This window comes from Pan paniscus, chromosome 12, assembly GCF_029289425.2.
Source record: "Pan paniscus chromosome 12, NHGRI_mPanPan1-v2.0_pri, whole genome shotgun sequence".
Classification (NCBI taxonomy): Eukaryota; Metazoa; Chordata; class Mammalia; order Primates; family Hominidae; genus Pan; species Pan paniscus.
The window spans coordinates 71694415-71713809 of NC_073261.2; the positions used below are offsets into that span (position 1 = coordinate 71694415).

The 19395-nt window shown below is 44.4% G+C and overlaps 1 protein-coding gene across 3 annotated transcripts in view; it reads right to left on the reverse strand.

The window, feature by feature from the left end:
* SPTBN1 (spectrin beta, non-erythrocytic 1) overlaps positions 1-19395 on the reverse strand; it is a 139556-nt gene that overhangs the window by 29443 nt on the left and 90718 nt on the right. For all 3 annotated transcript variants that reach the window (XM_034953145.3, XM_008956253.5, XM_057301307.1), the window contains exons 7-17: positions 18762-18874; positions 17768-17955; positions 16648-16765; positions 15275-15433; positions 14000-14302; positions 11996-12149; positions 10443-11313; positions 10217-10354; positions 8635-9391; positions 7478-7680; positions 2434-2524 (exon numbers count right to left, since the gene is read on the reverse strand). In XM_034953145.3, the coding sequence (XP_034809036.1) occupies positions 2434-2524; positions 7478-7680; positions 8635-9391; positions 10217-10354; positions 10443-11313; positions 11996-12149; positions 14000-14302; positions 15275-15433; positions 16648-16765; positions 17768-17955; positions 18762-18874 (3095 nt within the window). The remainder of the gene's footprint in view (positions 1-2433; positions 2525-7477; positions 7681-8634; positions 9392-10216; positions 10355-10442; positions 11314-11995; positions 12150-13999; positions 14303-15274; positions 15434-16647; positions 16766-17767; positions 17956-18761; positions 18875-19395) is intronic.

Consider the following 19395-nt stretch of genomic DNA (forward strand, 5'->3'; position numbering starts at 1 on the left):
CCAGAATGACAGGTAGATTATCAAATGTAGGGCTGGTCCACACAGAAACGCCATTCTCAAAAGATTCTGGCTTAAAAGGGGTGTATTTTAATAAGGCTGAATGATGGAAAAGTTTATAGCCAATGACTGTATCACCCTTTTGATTATAGTACTATACCAAGTGTTTTAGAGCCCCCAAGCTTGACCTAAATTCCACCAACCATGCAGAGACTATACATGCTGGTGTGGGACACCCGACACCTCCCACAGACACTATGGCTGTACTAACTTCTAATGTGGCTCAAGGAGAGACAGGCAGGACAAGGGAAGACAGGATAAACCAGGATGAGTTCGCAGAGCAGTCACACAGAGATCTGCAAATCATCTCCTGGACATAAAAAGCCCCACCCAAACTTTCCTGTGTCCTTTGAGGAGAAGTCACAGAAGACAGAGCCCCTGGGCATGCCTCATAATCACTGGAACTCAGCCAAGGTGTGTGTGGAGGAGAGAACTCCTCATAACCAGGGATGCTCATTTAGAGCAAGTGGAAACAAAGATCTAAAGACCTATTAAGACTGACCATTTCCTGTGATTCTATCGGGAAGAACTGTAACTTTATCTACTTACTTTTCCCATACATGTCTACTTACGAAATCTACATATGTCAGTGGAAAATAAGAGACTGGAAATTTCAAATACAAATAGGTTTCTCTCAAGGGTTCCCCTGGCCACTCATTGCTCACTCCCTGGTCTTCTTTTTCTTAGATTTAAACTGAGCTTTACCATGGTTAGGTAAATGAATTTCATCTTACTAACTTGCCCTTTAGAAGCAGGAGTGTGGGATCCCATTGAACCCCCTACCCCCAGGAATATGGGCTGAGGTTACAGGGAGTCACAGATGGTTTCTCAAGGTGAAACAGGGACTACCAATCTGTGGAAGGCACAGCCCAAGCTACAAACACCTCTTCATCCCTTTTACTCCCTCCAATGAAAAATGGCAACTGGTATTACCGCAGCACACTAGGCAACTCCACATAGCTAACTTTAGATCCCATTACTCTCTTCTATGCCCTGTCTTGGGACATGAATGCCTCTGTAAGTGAGTATCCTATTCAAATGGGTTACTAATGCTTGCGTGTCACTTAGAAGAGGCACTCCTGTCTTCAGCCTGTCTGGCTCCGGGCAAATCCCCCAGAGACCTAGATTCATCAATGTGGTGCTCAAAGCTGACAGACCCTAAGCTTCATAGTTTAGGGGCTTTCCTTCTTAAGGTTTTGCTGCAAGAGCATATTACAAGATTCGCAGTAAGACAGCAGTTTAACGGATGCAAAGGATTGCTTCTGTCATACGTGATCTAACGCAGCTGTCACTGGAGCCGTATTTCTTTTAATGCACAGTCACACATTTGCATGCAGGGTGTCTGTGATGATTGAAGTTGTATTCTCAGCGTATGACCTGATTCTACCCCCATACTCTTAGCCCCATCAAGGTTCCTGCAGCTTTTTGTGGATATTCCTCACCCCATTTTTGCCTGAGGATTTTTATTTTAATAAACCAGAGAGGGCTGAGTCTGTTGTTCTCCGGCAGACAGAGAAATATGGTGTGCTCACGAACTCACACGTGAAATCAGCTAGATGCTATTCTCCAACTAGCGTGCAGAGAAACTACTTTTTTCTGGCCAACTTTAGTTTTCAAAGTTTGTGCATGTATCAGAAGAGCATGAAATAGTACAATGATCATCAGATTAATGCCACATTAAAACTTGGTGCTTGGAATCAGCATTACTGCTCTTTGCATGTTAGATACACATGGGAACAGCCTGAAAGATGGATAGATGAAGGTCTTAAGCGAATAAGAAACTAATTTGTATTTTGAAAATCTCTGCTTCTTACTTGGTAGCCAGTTTCAGTTCCCTTTAGCTCTTTCCTTCCATATCATTGAAATGTACATTGCTTTAAAGAGTGAAAGCATGACACTAAATACTTCTAGGTTGCACAATATTCTAGGACATCAATATCCAATCAACTTCCTTTGACGACAGAAATGTTCTATATCTGTGTTGTCCAACATGGTAGCCACTAGTCAAAGTTGGCTACTGAGCACTTAAAATACAGCTAGTGATGGAAGAACTACGCTCTTAGTTTTATGTAATTATAGTTAATTTAAAATGAAATAGCCAACCAACCATAAAGACATTGTGGCTGGTGTCTACTGTAATGAACAGTGCAGTACTATACTATTAATATAATAGTCTAGATTATAATGATCTAATTAAGCTGTACTGTGTAGGCTGGAGAACTGATGAAGTGCCACGTATCCCTGCCTGCGAGTCAAATGGGTGCTATGGATTTCTGGTTTCATTAATTTTATAATTCAAAAGGCTCTTGTGCTAAATGCTGGTTGGAAATTGCTATTACTGGAACACAGGAATAGAGGGATTAAAGAGTAACATACCTCTTGACAATCTTGCAGGAATTTCTGTAGATCCCTGTTGTCCTTCAACCTCATCAAAAGTTCACTGGCTGTCTCACGATTCTTCCTATGTCTATTAGAATGGTAACAAAAATAATTTTTAAAAAAGGAAGTAGAGAATCTTGAAATACAGAATACAAATCAATTTATTTCCTGAATTCCTAACTATGCTAAAAAGAGTTTGCTTGCAGTTCTCAATAATGTGAAGGAGACAAGATAAACAGATTTTAGCATCCTCCAAAGGAGTAAGCCATGGTCCCAGAGAGACCCAAAAATCTGCCCAAACCACACAACAGGCCGAACATACTGTCAAATGATCTATACAAATTTGTTGCTTCCTAATCTGGTGTTAAGAAAAAAATATGAGCACACGCTTTGTACAAGTACTTATTTTAGGCACCGGGGGAGAAGTGGAAACTTATTTTCAAGAAGCTCATAACTGGGTGACACATACAAGGCTAAGAAAATATATATAATCATGTAACTGGCTTTAAACAAATGTTTCCTGATAAACAGTTTCTCATCTTGAAAAAAACTCACCAAAAATACAACAAAAAGGAATGAAAATTTTTAGACCTGTAAGACTATATACTAACTCAATCCCACTTTTAATCAATTGATAAGGGTAACTAAAGCTCAAAGAAGTTAAAACACAAAACCTTAAATAAATAACTTGTAAGAACTGGAAAGAGCTGCTGAATTTGGTAAACGCTAAGGTAAAGGGGGTGCTCGCTCCCTACTTGGCTCCTTCCCCATCTGCTGTGAAGGTGCCAGCACTCTTTGGCAAACTTCCTTCATGCACCCAGTGGCTTAGAGACTGGAAACTGAGAAATAGCAGCGTGAATGCCTAGCAAAGGATTGCCTTCCAGTGGCTCCACTACAATAGCGGAGAGCTTCATTTCCAATAGGGGAGGACCCATTGAGGATTCAAAAGCACTGCCACACATACACTTCCTTGATACTCCTGAGTTGCCTAAACAAGAAAGCCAGTCTATATTCAGGGTATTAAGATGGATAAAGGCAGAGTGCAACTGAGGAGAGCTGGGTTTTCATTCTGATTCTTAGAGCAATTTCTCACTGCCTGTGCCTGCACAAGGTCTCTCCTCTATCCACCAAACCCTGAGGCAGGGATGAGGAAGAACACACAGCCTTGGATTCTCCACCACGCTGAGTAAGAGCAGCTTGGTGAACACGTGCTGCTGACTGGTGTCTGAAGAAACTTCCCCAGGAGAAAGAAAGATCTTAGAGTAGAGATGCATGCACCACACGGGCCCTCAGTGGCTGCTGACAATGCAGTGTCATAGCCATTGTCTGCCTGGAGAATCAAAGGGAAAAGCCCTCTGCCCCTATAGCTCCTGCAGGTACCAGTGGCTACAGAACAGTAGAAATTATACATATTTACATGTTATAACATCATATATAATTTATATTAAGTAAATTACAGTATTACATACAATTATTGTAAATAAAAATATCATTAGGCATATGTTAGAGACAAATAATGCCTTTTTAATTTTTTTAAGTTGAAAGGAGTTCCATAGCATCAGGAAAAGGGATCTTAATATGCTTATCCCACATAGGCAAAATGCAAACGTAGAAAAATAATTATACTATAATGCTAAATGAAAATAGTTTATACATATTAAATGATATAAAACTCCAAGGCATGGGTTAGAAAGCAAACACTTAAATGGCATATGCTACAGATGGGATTAAGGGCAGTAGTTTTCCCCTTGAAAATGTCAGACATTTACTGCTTTTATAACAACAAAAAATAATAAAGGCCAGAGACATTTTATGTCATTGCTATCTATCATCAGAAACCAAAATTAAATTTAAAAAAATAAAAGATTGTTAGTGAATTTGGGCTAAAAAGAATTAGTCATCTAAGAATGTGGATGGGTTAGGAATGTCAAAAGGAAATTCCCTTCCCTCAAATTCCAGTTCTATTTCTAGGGGAGTTCAAGAATGCAAATCTTTAGAAAGGAGATAATATGAGTTGGAGTTAGTGACAAATGCAGGAGTCCTGCCAGTAGTCAAAGGGATAAAGGATTCCATTCCCTTTGGCATGGCATCTCATTGAAGTCCTACAGTGGCAGGGAAGCATCCCAGATACTGGAAATTAACAACAGGACACACATCCTCGCCTCTCACGGAAATAACAGAAATGAAAGCAACTTCAAACACTGGAAAGATTCATTAAGGGAGAAATATGACCATACAGAATCCTGAATGTATTTCTTATATAATCAACTCTCATGCATGCCCGGCAGTTACCGGCCCAGGCAGCCTTTCTCCTATAGTGGGACCATCAAGATGGGAAGAAGGAGGCAAGGATTTAGAGTCACATGTCCAAATGACACCGATCTATGCACAGGTGTGACAACGGCCTTTGTGTGGTGTGAAACACAGCCACACAGGCATCTGGGACTGCCGCTGACTCAGAAGACACTTAAAAGAAGTGAGTGTGGCTTAATGGTTTACTAGTGCAATGGACATCATTCGTGGGAAGTGAAACTCAGGAAATTCTCTCCATGTTGGATCACGGATTCAATTACAGGGAAGGGCCTGAGAAGGACCTTTTAAAACTAGGCAGTAGTTTCCACAGTCTTAAGAGTGCTTTTCCATCTCTCACTTTCTCTCCCTGTAATAAGACTCAAAAAAGCTCCCTCATCACATGAAGCAGATGCGGGTGTTCTGGTTTCTGTGAATAGTCAGGAACCCCAGGTGCCTGAGTGAAACAGCTGGGTAACTTCTGAGCCTGTTTTCCGGTGTGAGACAGGGTCTTGCTTTATGAAGCTGGATACTGTTCCTTGCTCCCCATGAACTGTGCTGTGGCTGGAATTTCCCTCTTGGTCAGGAGCTCCCTCCCTCCCTGTTCACATCCCCTGGGGCAGGCTGAGGACAGTCTCTTCCCACTCACAGGCACTTTGAAGGCCACTCATGCCCCACCCACATCTGTTAGAGTCAGTGTCTTTGTTCTGGTACTCTTTCAACAACTCAGGAAACTTCCTGAACGTAAGCACATTATAATGACTTTACATTCTAGGAGAATCGCTTCACCACAGTGTCAGGATGTTTCGAGGAGCGGGGATTATATCTTAAGGTTTAGATGTTTACTCAGTTTGTGCTCCTACAACACCTGGAACTCACAGATGTGTGTGTTTTCATAACAGACAAGTACCCTCTAGGGTCAGTTTCAATTCTGTGGGCCTCTGGGGATATTAAAGTGAAATCAGAATTCAGTTAACATCAATGGAGAAAAATAAGAAAATGTAGTTCTCCTGATGGCAGGTCATCGGAAAGCTCCCTCCTTCCATCTTTATTATGCTTATTGATAGTACAGGGTTATCTTTACGTTTCATTTTTAAAACTGAGGAATCCTAAGGAAGCTCTGGAACACCAGTAGCCCAGGCTCTTGGTCAAGGGCAAAATGAAGGTTAAGCCACAACTGAGGGCTGCTGCTGCTGAAACGTTTTATCATATCCAGGAGTCTAGACAGCATCATCTGCTTCCAACAGCTTTGTGCAGTTGCAGCACTGGGGACATAAAAAGAAACCGAGGAAGCAGCAAGGCAGCTGCATGCCTGCCTGAATGCACACATCCCTAACAGCCAAGCCCGCCTGCAGGAAATCAGCTGTGTGCATCTAACATGGAAGTACACAGGATATCTTATTTACAAAATACTCAGAGTTAATATTACAAAAAAAGGAAATTCTTTTTCCCTAGGTTAAGAATGCTTTGCCCAATTGCTGTTTCTCATGCTCATTTAAGGAGGGTTTGGTGGATTTATGTTTCTTTTTTGCAGCTGTTTTAAAAGCAACAGATACAAAATTATAATTAATATAAGTTATTCTCTATTCCACAATACCACCCTAGAACATATAGTTCAGCCTGGGAATCAGCTCAGAAAAAAAGATTGGAAGTGGTAAAGACAGGAGCTCAATCTTTATTGGAAACAGAGTAATCCCCTCTCCACCCGTCTTATTTTAAGTCAACCTGACCAGGGGTCCCAGGAAACCCTCTCAGATGTGGTAAGCAAAGGAATATTTTTCCTTTCCAACACACGTGAAGGCCAGAAGAGTGGCAGAAAGGAAGGGCTTGTTTTTTGATTACATCAGTCTCACAGCAAGCCCTTAAATTCAACCCAAACTGGAACAGGGGCTAGTGATTGATCCAGTGGCTGGCCCAGACTGGCCCGTGCTAGTGCATCCAACCCCTGATCTGCCCCAACCTCCAACTTAAGTAACCGGGGCAAGGCAAGAGTAAGGAGTGAGTCAAAGAGTTAGGGTCAAACAGAGTCCACTGGCCTCCAGCCGGGGAGGAAATCTTTCAGACAGACAGACACACACACACACACACACGCACACACACACACACACACACGTAAATAAAAAAATAATTTTAAACAAAAAATGAAGAAAGTGTATCCAATCCTGGAGATGCCCTGGCAGAAGAGGAAAATAACCTTTGCTCTTATTTACCTCTCCATCATGAAAAAGATCCTATTACAGCACTATCCAAGCCAATTTTCTAAAAAAGTCCAGGTAATGTTCCTTTGTAGCTTTGCCAGGTACTCAGAACAAGCAAGCTTCACCCTCCCTTCCCACTCTCCTGACAGGCTTCTTTCTCATGGATGAAGGGGAACATGGGCTTGGCTGGGAATACCTGGCGCCAGGGGTCCTATCAGGTGACACAAGCGTGTGTTAATCCTCAAAGGGCATGGCTTACACCTGATCGCGATGCAGCACTACGGCTCTTACAGGTCCTTGGTTAAGAATTAGCTTGGCTTCTCAGGCTTTCTTTCCTTTTGTGGACACTTGTACATGTCTCACCAGACCCACATTCTCAGGCAGTCATGCACAGCTCACTAATTTTCTGTATGGGTAGATGAACTTCTGCTGGGCACCCATATTCTGCCCACTGGGAAATTTATACCTAAACTCCCAAGGGCTTCTGGCCAATGATTCAGAAGTTTGAGAGCCCCAAGGTGCAAGGCTCCCTTAAGAACCTCAGAAAACTGTACCTGTCATCAATAGAGTCCACCTTCTCCTGGATGCGATCTGAGTTGATGTTCCCATCGCTCACCAGCCTCCGGCCAGTCTCCACCACAGCATTGATCTTCTCCTCATTGGCGTCCATGGTGGTCATGAAGTCCTCTTGCTTTTTAATTGCTGCTTCAGCTCCTTCCAAGGTGGTAGGCATTTCAGTGTGAGCCAGAACATACTCCTTATTTAAAAAGAGGAACAAATCATAGCAGATCAATGAAGGATCTCATTTTCCTGTGTTCTACATTTCCGTGCAACATAGTTCACAACACTTTCTTCATTACACTTACATGAAATAATTAAATCACATCAAATTAAAAGTTAGGAGGAAAAAAACCCAGTGGGACACTGTAACTGACTGAATTTCCCTCAGGGGTTAAATGCTCTAAATTTTTTTTTCCAAATAGAGTGAGGAAAGGAACCAAAGCTTTGTGTATCAGCCTCAAGGGTCCTCTCACGTGCCTATCAAGGCAACAGCAATGTACCCTTCATACTCTCTCTTTGAGACAGTAACAGCCCTGAAGTTGGTGACTATCCTCAGCTGTTTTTATTTCTCTAATCTCTACTTTGTGTCCTCAGGTGAAGTCCCTGACCCTTCTAGAGCAAGAAGACAGACTGGTCTCAAGAAAAAAAAAAATCCTCACCGTACTTTTTTTTTTTTTTTTTTTAAGAGACAGGGTCTCACCCTGCCACCCAGGCTGGAGTGCAGTGGCACGATCACGGCTAACTTCACCCTTGACCTGCTGGGCTCAAGTGATTCTCCTGTCCCAGCCTCCCCAAGAGCTGGGATTACAGGAGTGAGTCATCATGCCTGGCCCTCACTGTATCTTTTAAATTGGATCAATACCTCAATTATGAAGACATACTATGAACACATAAGAGATCCTCAATGGCAGCTGAAATCAAACAGTACTTTGTAAGGCAAAGCAGCTCTTATGGCAACTTTCAATTCCTGTCCCCTACAATGTGATGGATTTCAATGCCTTAAGAGTAAGGGGGAAAAAAAATCAGTCTCTAAATTATCCATATAATTCCATACAGGTGTGGTTTAAACCAGCTGCCCCAGCCAAAACATTTCAAAAGGCAGCCAGGGCTGCTTTCACGGAAAGGAAGCAAAGGCAGGAACAAACCTTACCTGGTTGTTAAGAAAGGCTTCGGCTTGCTTCGTGTCTCTGAGGAACTGCTGGTAGGCATGTGACTGGGATAGGAGATTTTGTCTGTTCTCCCACATCTTGTGGAGCTCGTTCCATCCAGTGTCCAGGGCCTGCAGCCGCTGCCGCAGAAACATGTACTGGGCATCGGTCTGCCCCTGGGTGACCATCTCGCCCATGTCCCTCATCTTCTGGTAGTCCTCCTCGTAGTTGTCGATCTCGTTCTTGATGTTCTCGTGCTGCGTCAGCAGCTTCTCAGCCTCGGTCAGGGTGTTTGGCATGTCCTCCGAGGCGATCGCTGTCTGGGTCCTAGAGAGCCAGGACTGGAAGTCGTCCAAGTCCCGTAGGAACTGCTGCAGCTTGCTGGCCTCTCCCAGGGAGGCCTCTCGGTTTTTCAGGGTGGTCTTCATCTCCTCCCACACGTCGCTGATCTCGGCCAGCCGAGACAGGATGGCCTGGGCCTGGTCGGGGTGCTCGGACTCCAGCTTCTCCGCCTCCTTCTGCAGGTCACTCAGCTTTGCCTCAATGGCCACCAAGTCCCGCTCCATGCCGGTCAGCTTGCGCTGCAGGGCCATGACGCCAGCCAGGTCATTGCCCAGGTCCTGGGTGGACTCGATGACCTTGGTCTTTTCCCGAATCCAGGATTTGGTTTCGTTGCACTCGAGGTGGTAGTTCTGGATGCTCAGGGCAGACAGGAGGGCATCCTTCTTCCTGTCAACCAGTTCTCTGAACTGGCTCCACCTGTGAGTGCAGGGGCAGACAGCGAGTGTGAAAAAGGGAAGACTGACCGTGGCTGGATTGCAAAAGGAACAGTGATGGGTTAATGCTGCTTATCTGTTTTCTCCATCTGTGCTTTGACTACATGCTTTTTTGGAAAATCATCTCACTCAAACTGTGAACACCAAATATAATGGAAATAGCTCAGGGATGCAATGTAATCTGGAAAAAGCCTGTCACGAAGAGGAATGTGTTACAGAGCTCCAATGTGAGCAATTACAACATATCCATTCCCAGAGTCAATTAATTCATGTCTGTGACACATTTTACACATCTCTGAACTCTACCTAATGAACGTTTTCCAAATCTAAGACTGATGGTAACCTTCAAAACTGGGGCCAGTTGCCATAACCTACTCAAACATGTTTACTCAACAGAAAGATAAGACTGGAACAAAGGTCTGCCCTGACAATCAGGACTTTCATTGGCAAATTAAGTGTTAAACATGCTAGAGTCCTGTTCCTGAAGTTACTATAAAATGGACAGCACAGGTGTCATCTTAATACCTTCTACACTGGACACAGGTCACACCAAGGCCCTAACTTTGGTGTGGCGAGGGGCAGATGCTGGGCTGACTCAGATAATCCTCCTGCAACCAATGATGTTGCCCTGAGAGACACTTCTTACAAAACAAGGACATGTCAAAAGGCAGGTGCCAATGCCATGACATCAGTGTTGCAATGTCGATGACCCCATGTGGGAAATTCCCAACAGCAAAGCTCGATGAGTGACCTCACCCTCCCTAGCCCCACGCGCGGGAGGCTGGCACATTGCTGGCCACGTGCTCACCTTGTGTTGAGTTTGTCCTGCTGGGCTTTGATTTCCTTCTCACTTGGGTGGCCGCTGTGCATCAGCTGGCGTGCAATCTGGTTCACCACTGCAACCCGGGAAGCCTGGTTGTTCATTTCTGGTTCTAGGCTCTCAAATCTGAAATGGCAATTTGACAGGGTGGTCACCTCCTGGGCCACTGGTGGTCACAAGGAACAGGCCAGTGGCTGACCAGCGCCCCGCTCACCTGTGCTGGATGACCTCCAGATCCTCCAGCTTCTCAGGGATCTGCATGTTGTTGAGCCACTGCTCCTTCTCGTCGATCCAGAGCTCACAGGCATCAGCCTCGCTGAACATCTTGTACAGGGCCAGAGTGTCCTGGAGTGCCTGCTTCCGCAGCCGCGTCAGCTCTGCCACCTCCTTATACCGCTCCTCGATGCCCGACAGCCTGCCCCTCACGTCTGGAGACTCGGCATGCTCCTGGGGGAGGGCGCTGGCTTGTTCGTGCAGCGTGTCAAGGGTGGGCCTGTAATTGGCGATCTCTTCCGCCACGTCCTTGTGTTTCTTGACCAGAGACTGTGTGGAATACTCATCGTGGCCCACGTCGCTGCTGGAGACAATCTTGAGGATGTCCAGCATCCAGGCATCAATGTCATCAGCATCTGCCTGGAACTGGTGCAGCAGGGAGGCCTCCTCCAGGCGCTTCTTCCGAATGGCCGAGAGCTGCTCTAGGTTGGCCCACTGCTCCCGGATGTAAATGATCCTCTCACGGATCTTCTCCGACCCGAAGTGCTCCTCCGCGATCATGTCTTCGCCTTCCTTGATGGCCTGCTCAAAGTGGCCACTGCGGCCGCTCATCTCGTCCTCGAACGCCCGGTGCTTGCTGAGCAGGCGCATGACGCTGGTCAGGTCTTTCCCGTAATCGTCCGAGGACAGGATCTTCTCCTTCTCCCGTATCCAGCCTTCCTCTTCTGCCATCTCCCAGAAGAACTTCCAGAGGCGGCGGGACTCTTCCAGACGGGCCCTGCGCTCAGCCGCCAGCTGGCAAAGCTCTTGATAACAGAACTCCATGTGGGCCACGCGGTCTCGGATCACCTGGGGGTCACAGGGCTTGTAACCTGTTTAACATCAAGGAAGGAATGTAGCTGTGTGAGGGAGCTCAGCATGGGTGCAGGCTCACTGGCAGGCAGTAAGCTACACCCCCTATTCTTATGATTACCAGCTCACTGCTAAATGTAAATGCAGGGCCATGCGATAAGGCAATGGAGCACCTTCTAATAACTTGACTAGAACAGGAGTGAGGGCAATGATAAACATTATTTTTTTTTGGCCAAACCGCAGACAAAGTGATCATCCTCCTGCAAGAAAGCACTTGAATCATATGAAAAAGGCAGCTGCATATAATTGTTTCTAGAAATACACGAAGCATAACCAAATCATTCTAAACATCCTCCAAAGAGAGGTATATGCAACCAGCTGTGAAAGCCAGGAGCTGCTGGAACAGCCACACCAGGGTGTCGGTGCATGGCCAGAGAGACTGAGGTATGACAAAGTCTCACTGCCAAACACCAAGCCACTCAAAGCAAAGGCAGCATTTGCGTATTTAAGGAAAGGATGTATCAATTCCAGAAAAACAAGATGGAGTTAGTGTTCAGAAGGCCACTCCACCGTATTTCATGTTCCCATGACAAACCCACCAGGAATGTATAGTGGCACAGTAACTTCAAAAGCCCCACTGTGTTTCTATAAATATGAATCTCTGGTGACCCGGAGGTAATGCTTGGAATGGGCCATCCTTACCTTCCCCGTCTGTTGCGAACTTCTGGGCGGAGGCATTGACACCTCTCACCCGCTCTGCCTGGATGCCAATGTCTGCTTCAACCAGGGTGTGCTTCTGTAACAGGTCTTCCACACCAAGTAAGTGTTTGCCATAGTCTTGAGACAATACTAGCACCTGTGCACAAGAAGCAACCAAAAGGACATCTGTGACTATAGCCTTGACTTCAGCATCACATCATCTTTGGACAAGCAGAGAGCCAGCAATGAAGCTGTGCCTTCCCTCTAGTCTGCCATGGACCCCACACCTTCAGGGGAAGATGATGGCCAACAAACCAGAACAAAACAAATCAAACCTGAAGGCCTGAGTCAGGAGAGCTATCACAAACTAAGGATCACCAAACTTGGAATAAGTAAGTCAAATCTACACTAAAAAGTGCAGAATAGAAGAAAAAGATGGTGAGGGCCAGCAGGGGTGGGGGTGGGGGGGGGGAGCATGGGCGGGGGTGCTGTATGAAAGATTCCAAAATATAAACTGGAGCTTCAAGAAGAAACCGCTGCAACAACTACTCAAAAATAAATAAGTAAAGGTGATAGACTTGGTCACTTCAAAGTTGAAAGAAATCTTTTAGAAGTTGCTGAGCCTGTAAGTGAATGTTTTTCCTCTGTTAAGAGCTTATTGGTATGCCTCTACTGTACTTACACAATCAATGGGAAAACAATCTACTTGAAAAGCTTACAAGCCACATCTTTAAACCAATAAGGAGAGCAGGGTCAGGTGGCTGTCTTGCTTAGTAGACCCCAAGCAACTTCTAGAGTTTAAGTTTGAACCCACTGATATTTTCTTGTTTCTTCCATCAACCAGCGAAATTTGGGGGCCTCATTCTACATCCTCGCCAGATGAGATTTCTACTTCACTCTTACTTCTGAGGAAGTCTCTGGACCAACTGAGTTACAATGTGCATCATGATTTATAAAATGAAAAGTCCCTCTCTGCTACATTTTACGAACATTTCTATTTTGAGAGGTCAAGAGAGACCAGACCTAAGAACACTGTAAATCTGGAACAATAGGAGGGAAAACTGATGGTATCAGATGACTTTGCCCCTCTGCCAGGAACAGTCCAAGAGGTAGGCAACAGATGACAGCTTATATCCTGGGAAGGGAATCTCTTGCATAAGGTCAAGCTTGGGAACACAGTGTGCTGAGACAAAGGAAGCTTCATGGGACTGTCTGAAAACTGTCCTATTTTCTTCTGTCTACAAGGCTAAAGGCCTCCCAGCTGGAGAACTGCTTGGCATGGCTGAGCATTCCATGGCCTGCATTGGAGGACATGAACAGGTACAGGGCCATGGCATGATAGCAGGTCTCTTCCTGGGAAGGGGGAAAGGTTGGAACTCTATGCTAAGAGCAGTCAATAAATGGCATGACCAGCCACTGCCATCCAGCCCATCCCATGATCTGTGCACATACTACCGCATTCCATCCTTGCAATAATTGGATGAGGTAGATAGTAAGTACAATCTCCATTTAAAGACCAAGAAAGAGGGCTCAAAGAGGATTAGGCAACTCAGGCACTCACAATCAGAACTCTGGCTGCCTGGTTCCTGACCTCTCCTCTGTCCATGGCACCTACCACTCCTCCCTTCTCCCCATACCACCTCTCCGGGACCCCTGCCCAAAGTAGTACCACTCACTCACAGATCAATGAAACGGTAAGTTAGTTTAACCCTGAAAACTTAAAAATAAAGAAAACCACAATGTGATTGATTCCCTACACTGGAATATATCTAAGTCACAGAAACAGAGCTCTGGCTACTGAACTGGTCTCTACAACTTTTTCACACTTCACGTCTCATTTAATTCCTGAGCTAGCAATCTTCCCATGGGTGATGTGGCTCCTCTAGCTGTACAGGTGGGCAGTTAGACAAGGCACACAGCTGTACGTAGGGGTTTAGTGAATGAGTCACAGAAAAGAGAGCCCTGGTTGGATCAGCTCTGTCCTCCTTCCTTTCGGTCAGGTTTTACCTTCATTTCATCCATCCAGTCCATAATGTAGAGCATTTCCTGGAATATCTTCTGCAGCCCCAGGTTCATCTCGAGCCGCTGTCTCCGGGCCCTGAGCAGTTCCAGTAGGTATTCCCAGAGCCGGATGACATTGTCCTTCCTCGCTGTGATGCGCTTGATGTCGTGGTAATTCTCGGCCTCGAGCTCCCTGGCCACGGCTACCACGGCCTGCACACGCTCCTCGTATGCGGCAATGTCTGTCTCAATGGCCTCGTGCTTTTTTGTGGCGGCCTCAACTGCAGGAAGGTCAAACCCAAAGTTGTCCTACAGAGAAACGGAATGAAAAGAAGGAAAATAAAAAATCCACCCGGGCACAGTAGCTCATGCTTATAATCCCAGCACTTTGGGAGGCCGAGGCGGGCAGATCACTTGAGGTCAGGAGTTCGAGACTAGCCTGGCCAACATTGTGAAACCCTGTCTCTACTAAAAATACAAAAATTAGCCGGGCGTGGTGGCACGTGCCTGTAATGCCAGCTACTTGGTAGGCTAAGGCAGGAAAATCGCTTGAACCTGGGAAGCAGAGGTTGCAGTGAGCCGAGATTGTGCCACTGCACTCCAGCCTGAATGACAAGAGTGAAACTCTGCCTCAAAAACAAAACAAAACAAAAACAAAACCAAAAAACCTATTTCCCGCGCCACCCCCCCCAAAAAAGGAAAAAGAGCAGACATGAAATCTTGAGCACACATTAATCCCTGGTGGTCTTAAAGCCAAATGTGACTCCTGAGTCCCCCACCCCACTGGTCTCTGCCTTGAGCTTAGATGCCCTCCTCAAAGCAAACTAGTAACTGCTCATTTTGCAGAAGGGCCCAGTTCATATCTAGTACCTTACTGAAAAGCTAGAGCAGGTGATAGCTTATGTCAAGCCAGGTGGAAAAGCAAGCCATTTTTGTTTATTTCACAACCAGTCTAACTGCCTCGTAGGATTAGTTGGTCAAAGATTAAAGAAAAGAGAGAAACTGTTAAAACTTATAAATGTGAACAGTTCACACACACTCAATGGCTCTAAAACAAACTCTGCTTGAGCTGCTTCCAAATCTATGAAAAGTCAGATAAATAGAACTGTATATTAGAAATTATAAACATCCTCTTAATGGGAAGGGGCCAAGGTGACCTGACGTTCCTCCAGAATAAAGAATGTCAATAAGCAGCTGTCCTCTGGCCCTATGCCCCTGGGGATGGTCTGTGTTTCTAGATTACCCTAGCAACAGTCTTTTTAATAATGTCAAGAGCAGAACCTGAGACACCAGACGCTGGTTTTCGCTCAGCCAAGTCTCCCTCATAGCTGCCTTGCGATCAAATCTGCGGGCGAGCTGTTCCAGTTTCTCCTGTCTTATGAGCTCATTCCGCAAAGCCAGTTCTCTTTCGTGTTCCGCTTTTTCCAGTCTTTCCCAGGCCTACAAAAATGAAAACACACACACACACAAACACAGTTTCCTGCAGTGTTCAAGGAAACTTCCGTGGTTACAGTCAACAGCTAATATTTCTCAAAAGGACCTGACAGCTTGAATGGGAAATCCCATTCCCACTCTCACTGACTCTCAAGCCTTGAGGAAAAAAACGGGTTTTTCTCTCAGTGTATCCTCATGGGAATGCTCTTCCGTCATCTAAATCTAAAGATTCTGTGTTGTACTCGGAAAACAAAACTGTAGCTATGAAGTAATATAAGTAAATTATAAATCTCTTACTTTAAGAGGAAATAAATTATCTTAAATAGCTTTGATCATATAAAAAAGATAAATGATTTTTCTAAGAATTCATATGAATTTCTCATTCATTCCACCCTGGGCCACTTTTAAAAAATTTACACATCTGAAATTTCTTTCAAAATCCTGACCTACTGTCCATATTAAATTCATTCCTATGAAATGTATTTCTTCACCTAAAAAAAAAAATCAAACATTCCACTCGAAGGAATCTAAGTGGGGCCAGATGCAGTGGCTCACGCCTATAATTCCAGCACTTTGAAAGCCGAGGTGGGAGGATTGTTTGAGGCCAGGAGTTCAAGACTAGCCTGGGCTATATAGTGAGACCCTGTCTCCATTAAAAAAAAAAAATTTTAATGAGCAGCATAAAGGAATGTAGTTCTGTACAAGTGACCAAAGTTCTAGAATTTTTCAAATTTCTTTCTAGTTGGAAATAATGCCTGCTGTGAATTTCTATAACTGCAGGCATAATAGGCATGATGATTAAAATTGCTTATTTGACAGCATCTCTAATGCAAGAAGCCAACATCCTAAGCCCCACAACTACTATGATTCCAAACACATGAAATAAGGTTTCAATTTCTCCTTTCTGTAATTTAAAGATGTTTGAAACAATTGCCTCAGATGAGAAGTAAAGTGATATGTATCTGAGTAGCAAGGTGTATAGCCTACGCCAAAGCTGGTTTGATAAAATCTAACATTGCCCCCTGAAGCCTCCAGCAGCCTAACCCGGTACCATTGTTTGCTTGGTCCTTTGCCACACCTGAGCACCAGCTGCCAATTGTCAATTCGGCAGGTGGGGACAGCCCCTTCCAGTCTCTTGTCCTCTTAGCAGTCGAGACCTAGTGATAGAACCTGAAGCCTCCAGGAGGTCAGGGCCCATGCAGAGTCCAGATCCACTTTACCTTGTTGATGTCAGAGATGAGCTTCCCCTCCCGGGGCATGTAGACCTTCTGGTTGTTGGCCCTCATCTTGCTCTGAATGGTGAAGAGCAGCACTTCCAAGTTCCCCTTCTCAGTAAATCTAAACACAGGGGAAAACATTCATTTGGTACTGGAGAAAAAAAAAATTTCACACTGTCATGCATTTTAAAAACCATTTAACTCTGGTCTGACTTACATGAAATGCATGTCAAAGAGACATTAGTAGGTTGCTTATTGGCTATTACAAACCTTGAAACATACCAAACCGTGGAATTTCTTTGTGGTTGTTTGTTGTTGCTGACATTTATATTTGAGGGTGTCAAAGGCATGCAATACTCTTTTGTATTCACTTAAATCAAGGTTTAAACCCCAAATCCTGGACAATGGACTTACTTCATTCATTCAGTGTAGCTGAATGCATTCAACACGGATTATTTCAAATGTCTACCTAATATAATTTTCAATGGGTTTTAGAGACCTTACCACGATATATGCAACTGAGTTTTCAGAAAAGAAAAAATGACTTTGGAACTATGGTAAGCAATAGATAAGGTCTACAATCCTTATTCAACAATTATGAACTTAAAAAAGATATGAAAAAAAATCAAACTTTTTTTGGGTTGCAAAACCTGTTCTGAACTGTTATGAAATTATCTATTATCTTTCTTTATCTAATGCAATGTGAATATTTACACATTTTGCTACAGATACTTACTGGGCTTATGGGCTATTGCCTTAGTCCCATCTGGGGTCTTAAAATATACAACATATGAGCTGTGCTGTTTTTTTAAAATCCAAAAATTATGGAATCCTGAAACACACTAGGTACAATGGTTTTGGATAAGGGGTTGGGGACTTGTACCATTTCTTGGAATTCTCATATATCCTGTATGTCAGTGGCACATTTATATTGGGAAGGGCTCAGAGAGAGCATGATCTATCATAAATCTCAGCAAAACAGAATCAGATGAAAAGGAGTAGGACACACTACTGAGTGGCATTCAGTTAAGAGATGAGATTACAGAAATCAGAACATAGGGGTCTGTTGGCTACAGTGATGTGTCTTTCCATATTAATGATCACACTACAATATGCATCTTACTTGGGTGGTTTCTCCACAGTGCGGTAAGTGTTGAATGCCTGAAGCTGCTGTTGAACCCCGACCAGCGAATTGGCAAATTTGCGATTGTTCAGAATGATGATGGTTTGTTCAATCCATTCCAGAAGGTCAGAGGCAAGTGATTCATACTTTTCAATCATTTTTTCTGTTTCAATAGCATTGTCAAGCACCTGTAAACAAGGGATAGAAAAATTGAAAAGATCATGTCACTCCATAAGTTAAATACGATTGTAACCCTATACAAGTGCACGCACACAAAACGACCGGCTTTGAAACAGTTTGGCCAGCTCTGAAACAGTTGACCAGCTTTGAAACAGTTCAGCTGTACCTGGGCACAAGCATTTTAACTCAAGGAACCATCTGCTAAGAGGGGCCCAGACTGTGATTATTATTTGTGAGCAATGACAGCTTAACTGTAATTGGTTCTGTAACTTTCCAACCCCCAAGCAAAGAGATTCTGAATGATTTCTGTAGCCTAACATCTGAAATCCCTAGAGAAACAAAAAGGGCTCAATTTAGCTTGATCCTGTCCCATAAATGCCCATTAATTTTTGACTTCACTGCATTGAGAGGACAATGTCATCTGGTCTGAGGTGTTTTGAAAACATGGCAGGTGAACATCAGCCAAATGAGAAGTAAAAAGCACGATGCTGGGGCCTTTTCAACTGTGGTAAGTAGGATGTCACACCCATGACATTAGGCAACTCGATCAGATTTCCAATACCCAATTTCCTGGAGCAGTTGAGGAGAAAGATGTTGCTGGGTTTGAGATAGCCCCCAGATCCTTTCCTAAATATGGTGGCCATCTCTCCCACCTCTTATTACCCTTCAGGATGAAGAGGCTTCCGCCGATTTCCCTACCATCCGGAGAGTCCACTACAAATTGCTATTGGCAAACTTTATGAGTGCATGGGAGAATGAGGGCTCAATTAACCTTAATTATGTCTCACAACTCACAAAATTGGCACCAGCTCACCTTTCCAATTCGTTTTCCTTCAACAGCTAAGGCCTTCATCTTAGAGAAGTAGTGGTAATAAGTCACCACATAAGTGATTATGGACTTCTCATCAGGATGGTCCACGCTGATGTCTGTAACCCAGAGAAGACTCTGTTCAGTGTGTTGCGTGCTACTGTGCCCCACCCAGGTAGCAGGAACAAATGCAACGACTGCTGGTCAACATGGAACAGTTCAGCGTCTTCATGTTTGTACTTGAGCGTTCTGCCATCCGTGCATTAATTACAAGGATAATGAGGGTGAAACCATCTCACTAATTCCCCATTATGTGAATATTCATGAAACGCCTTCCACAGACACATAGTTCCTCTCCTTGCCCTACTACCATACTGGGTTAGCTCTGCTTGAGTCCTCATTGCTGCCTACAGGACCAGCACTGCCCCCTGTCAATCAGTCTTTGGATATCTTTATCTCCTTGTTACCAGTATCCAGCAGCTAGTCACTGAGTCTAAGTTGGGATGACCCTTATTTATGGAATCCTTATTGTCACTCATGTTTCAGACCCATCCTGTCACATAACCAGCCCTGAAACAATGGCTCCCTCCACCAGCTTTCCCTACTACTCGATTTCCTTCACATAGTGCACCCAGACTGA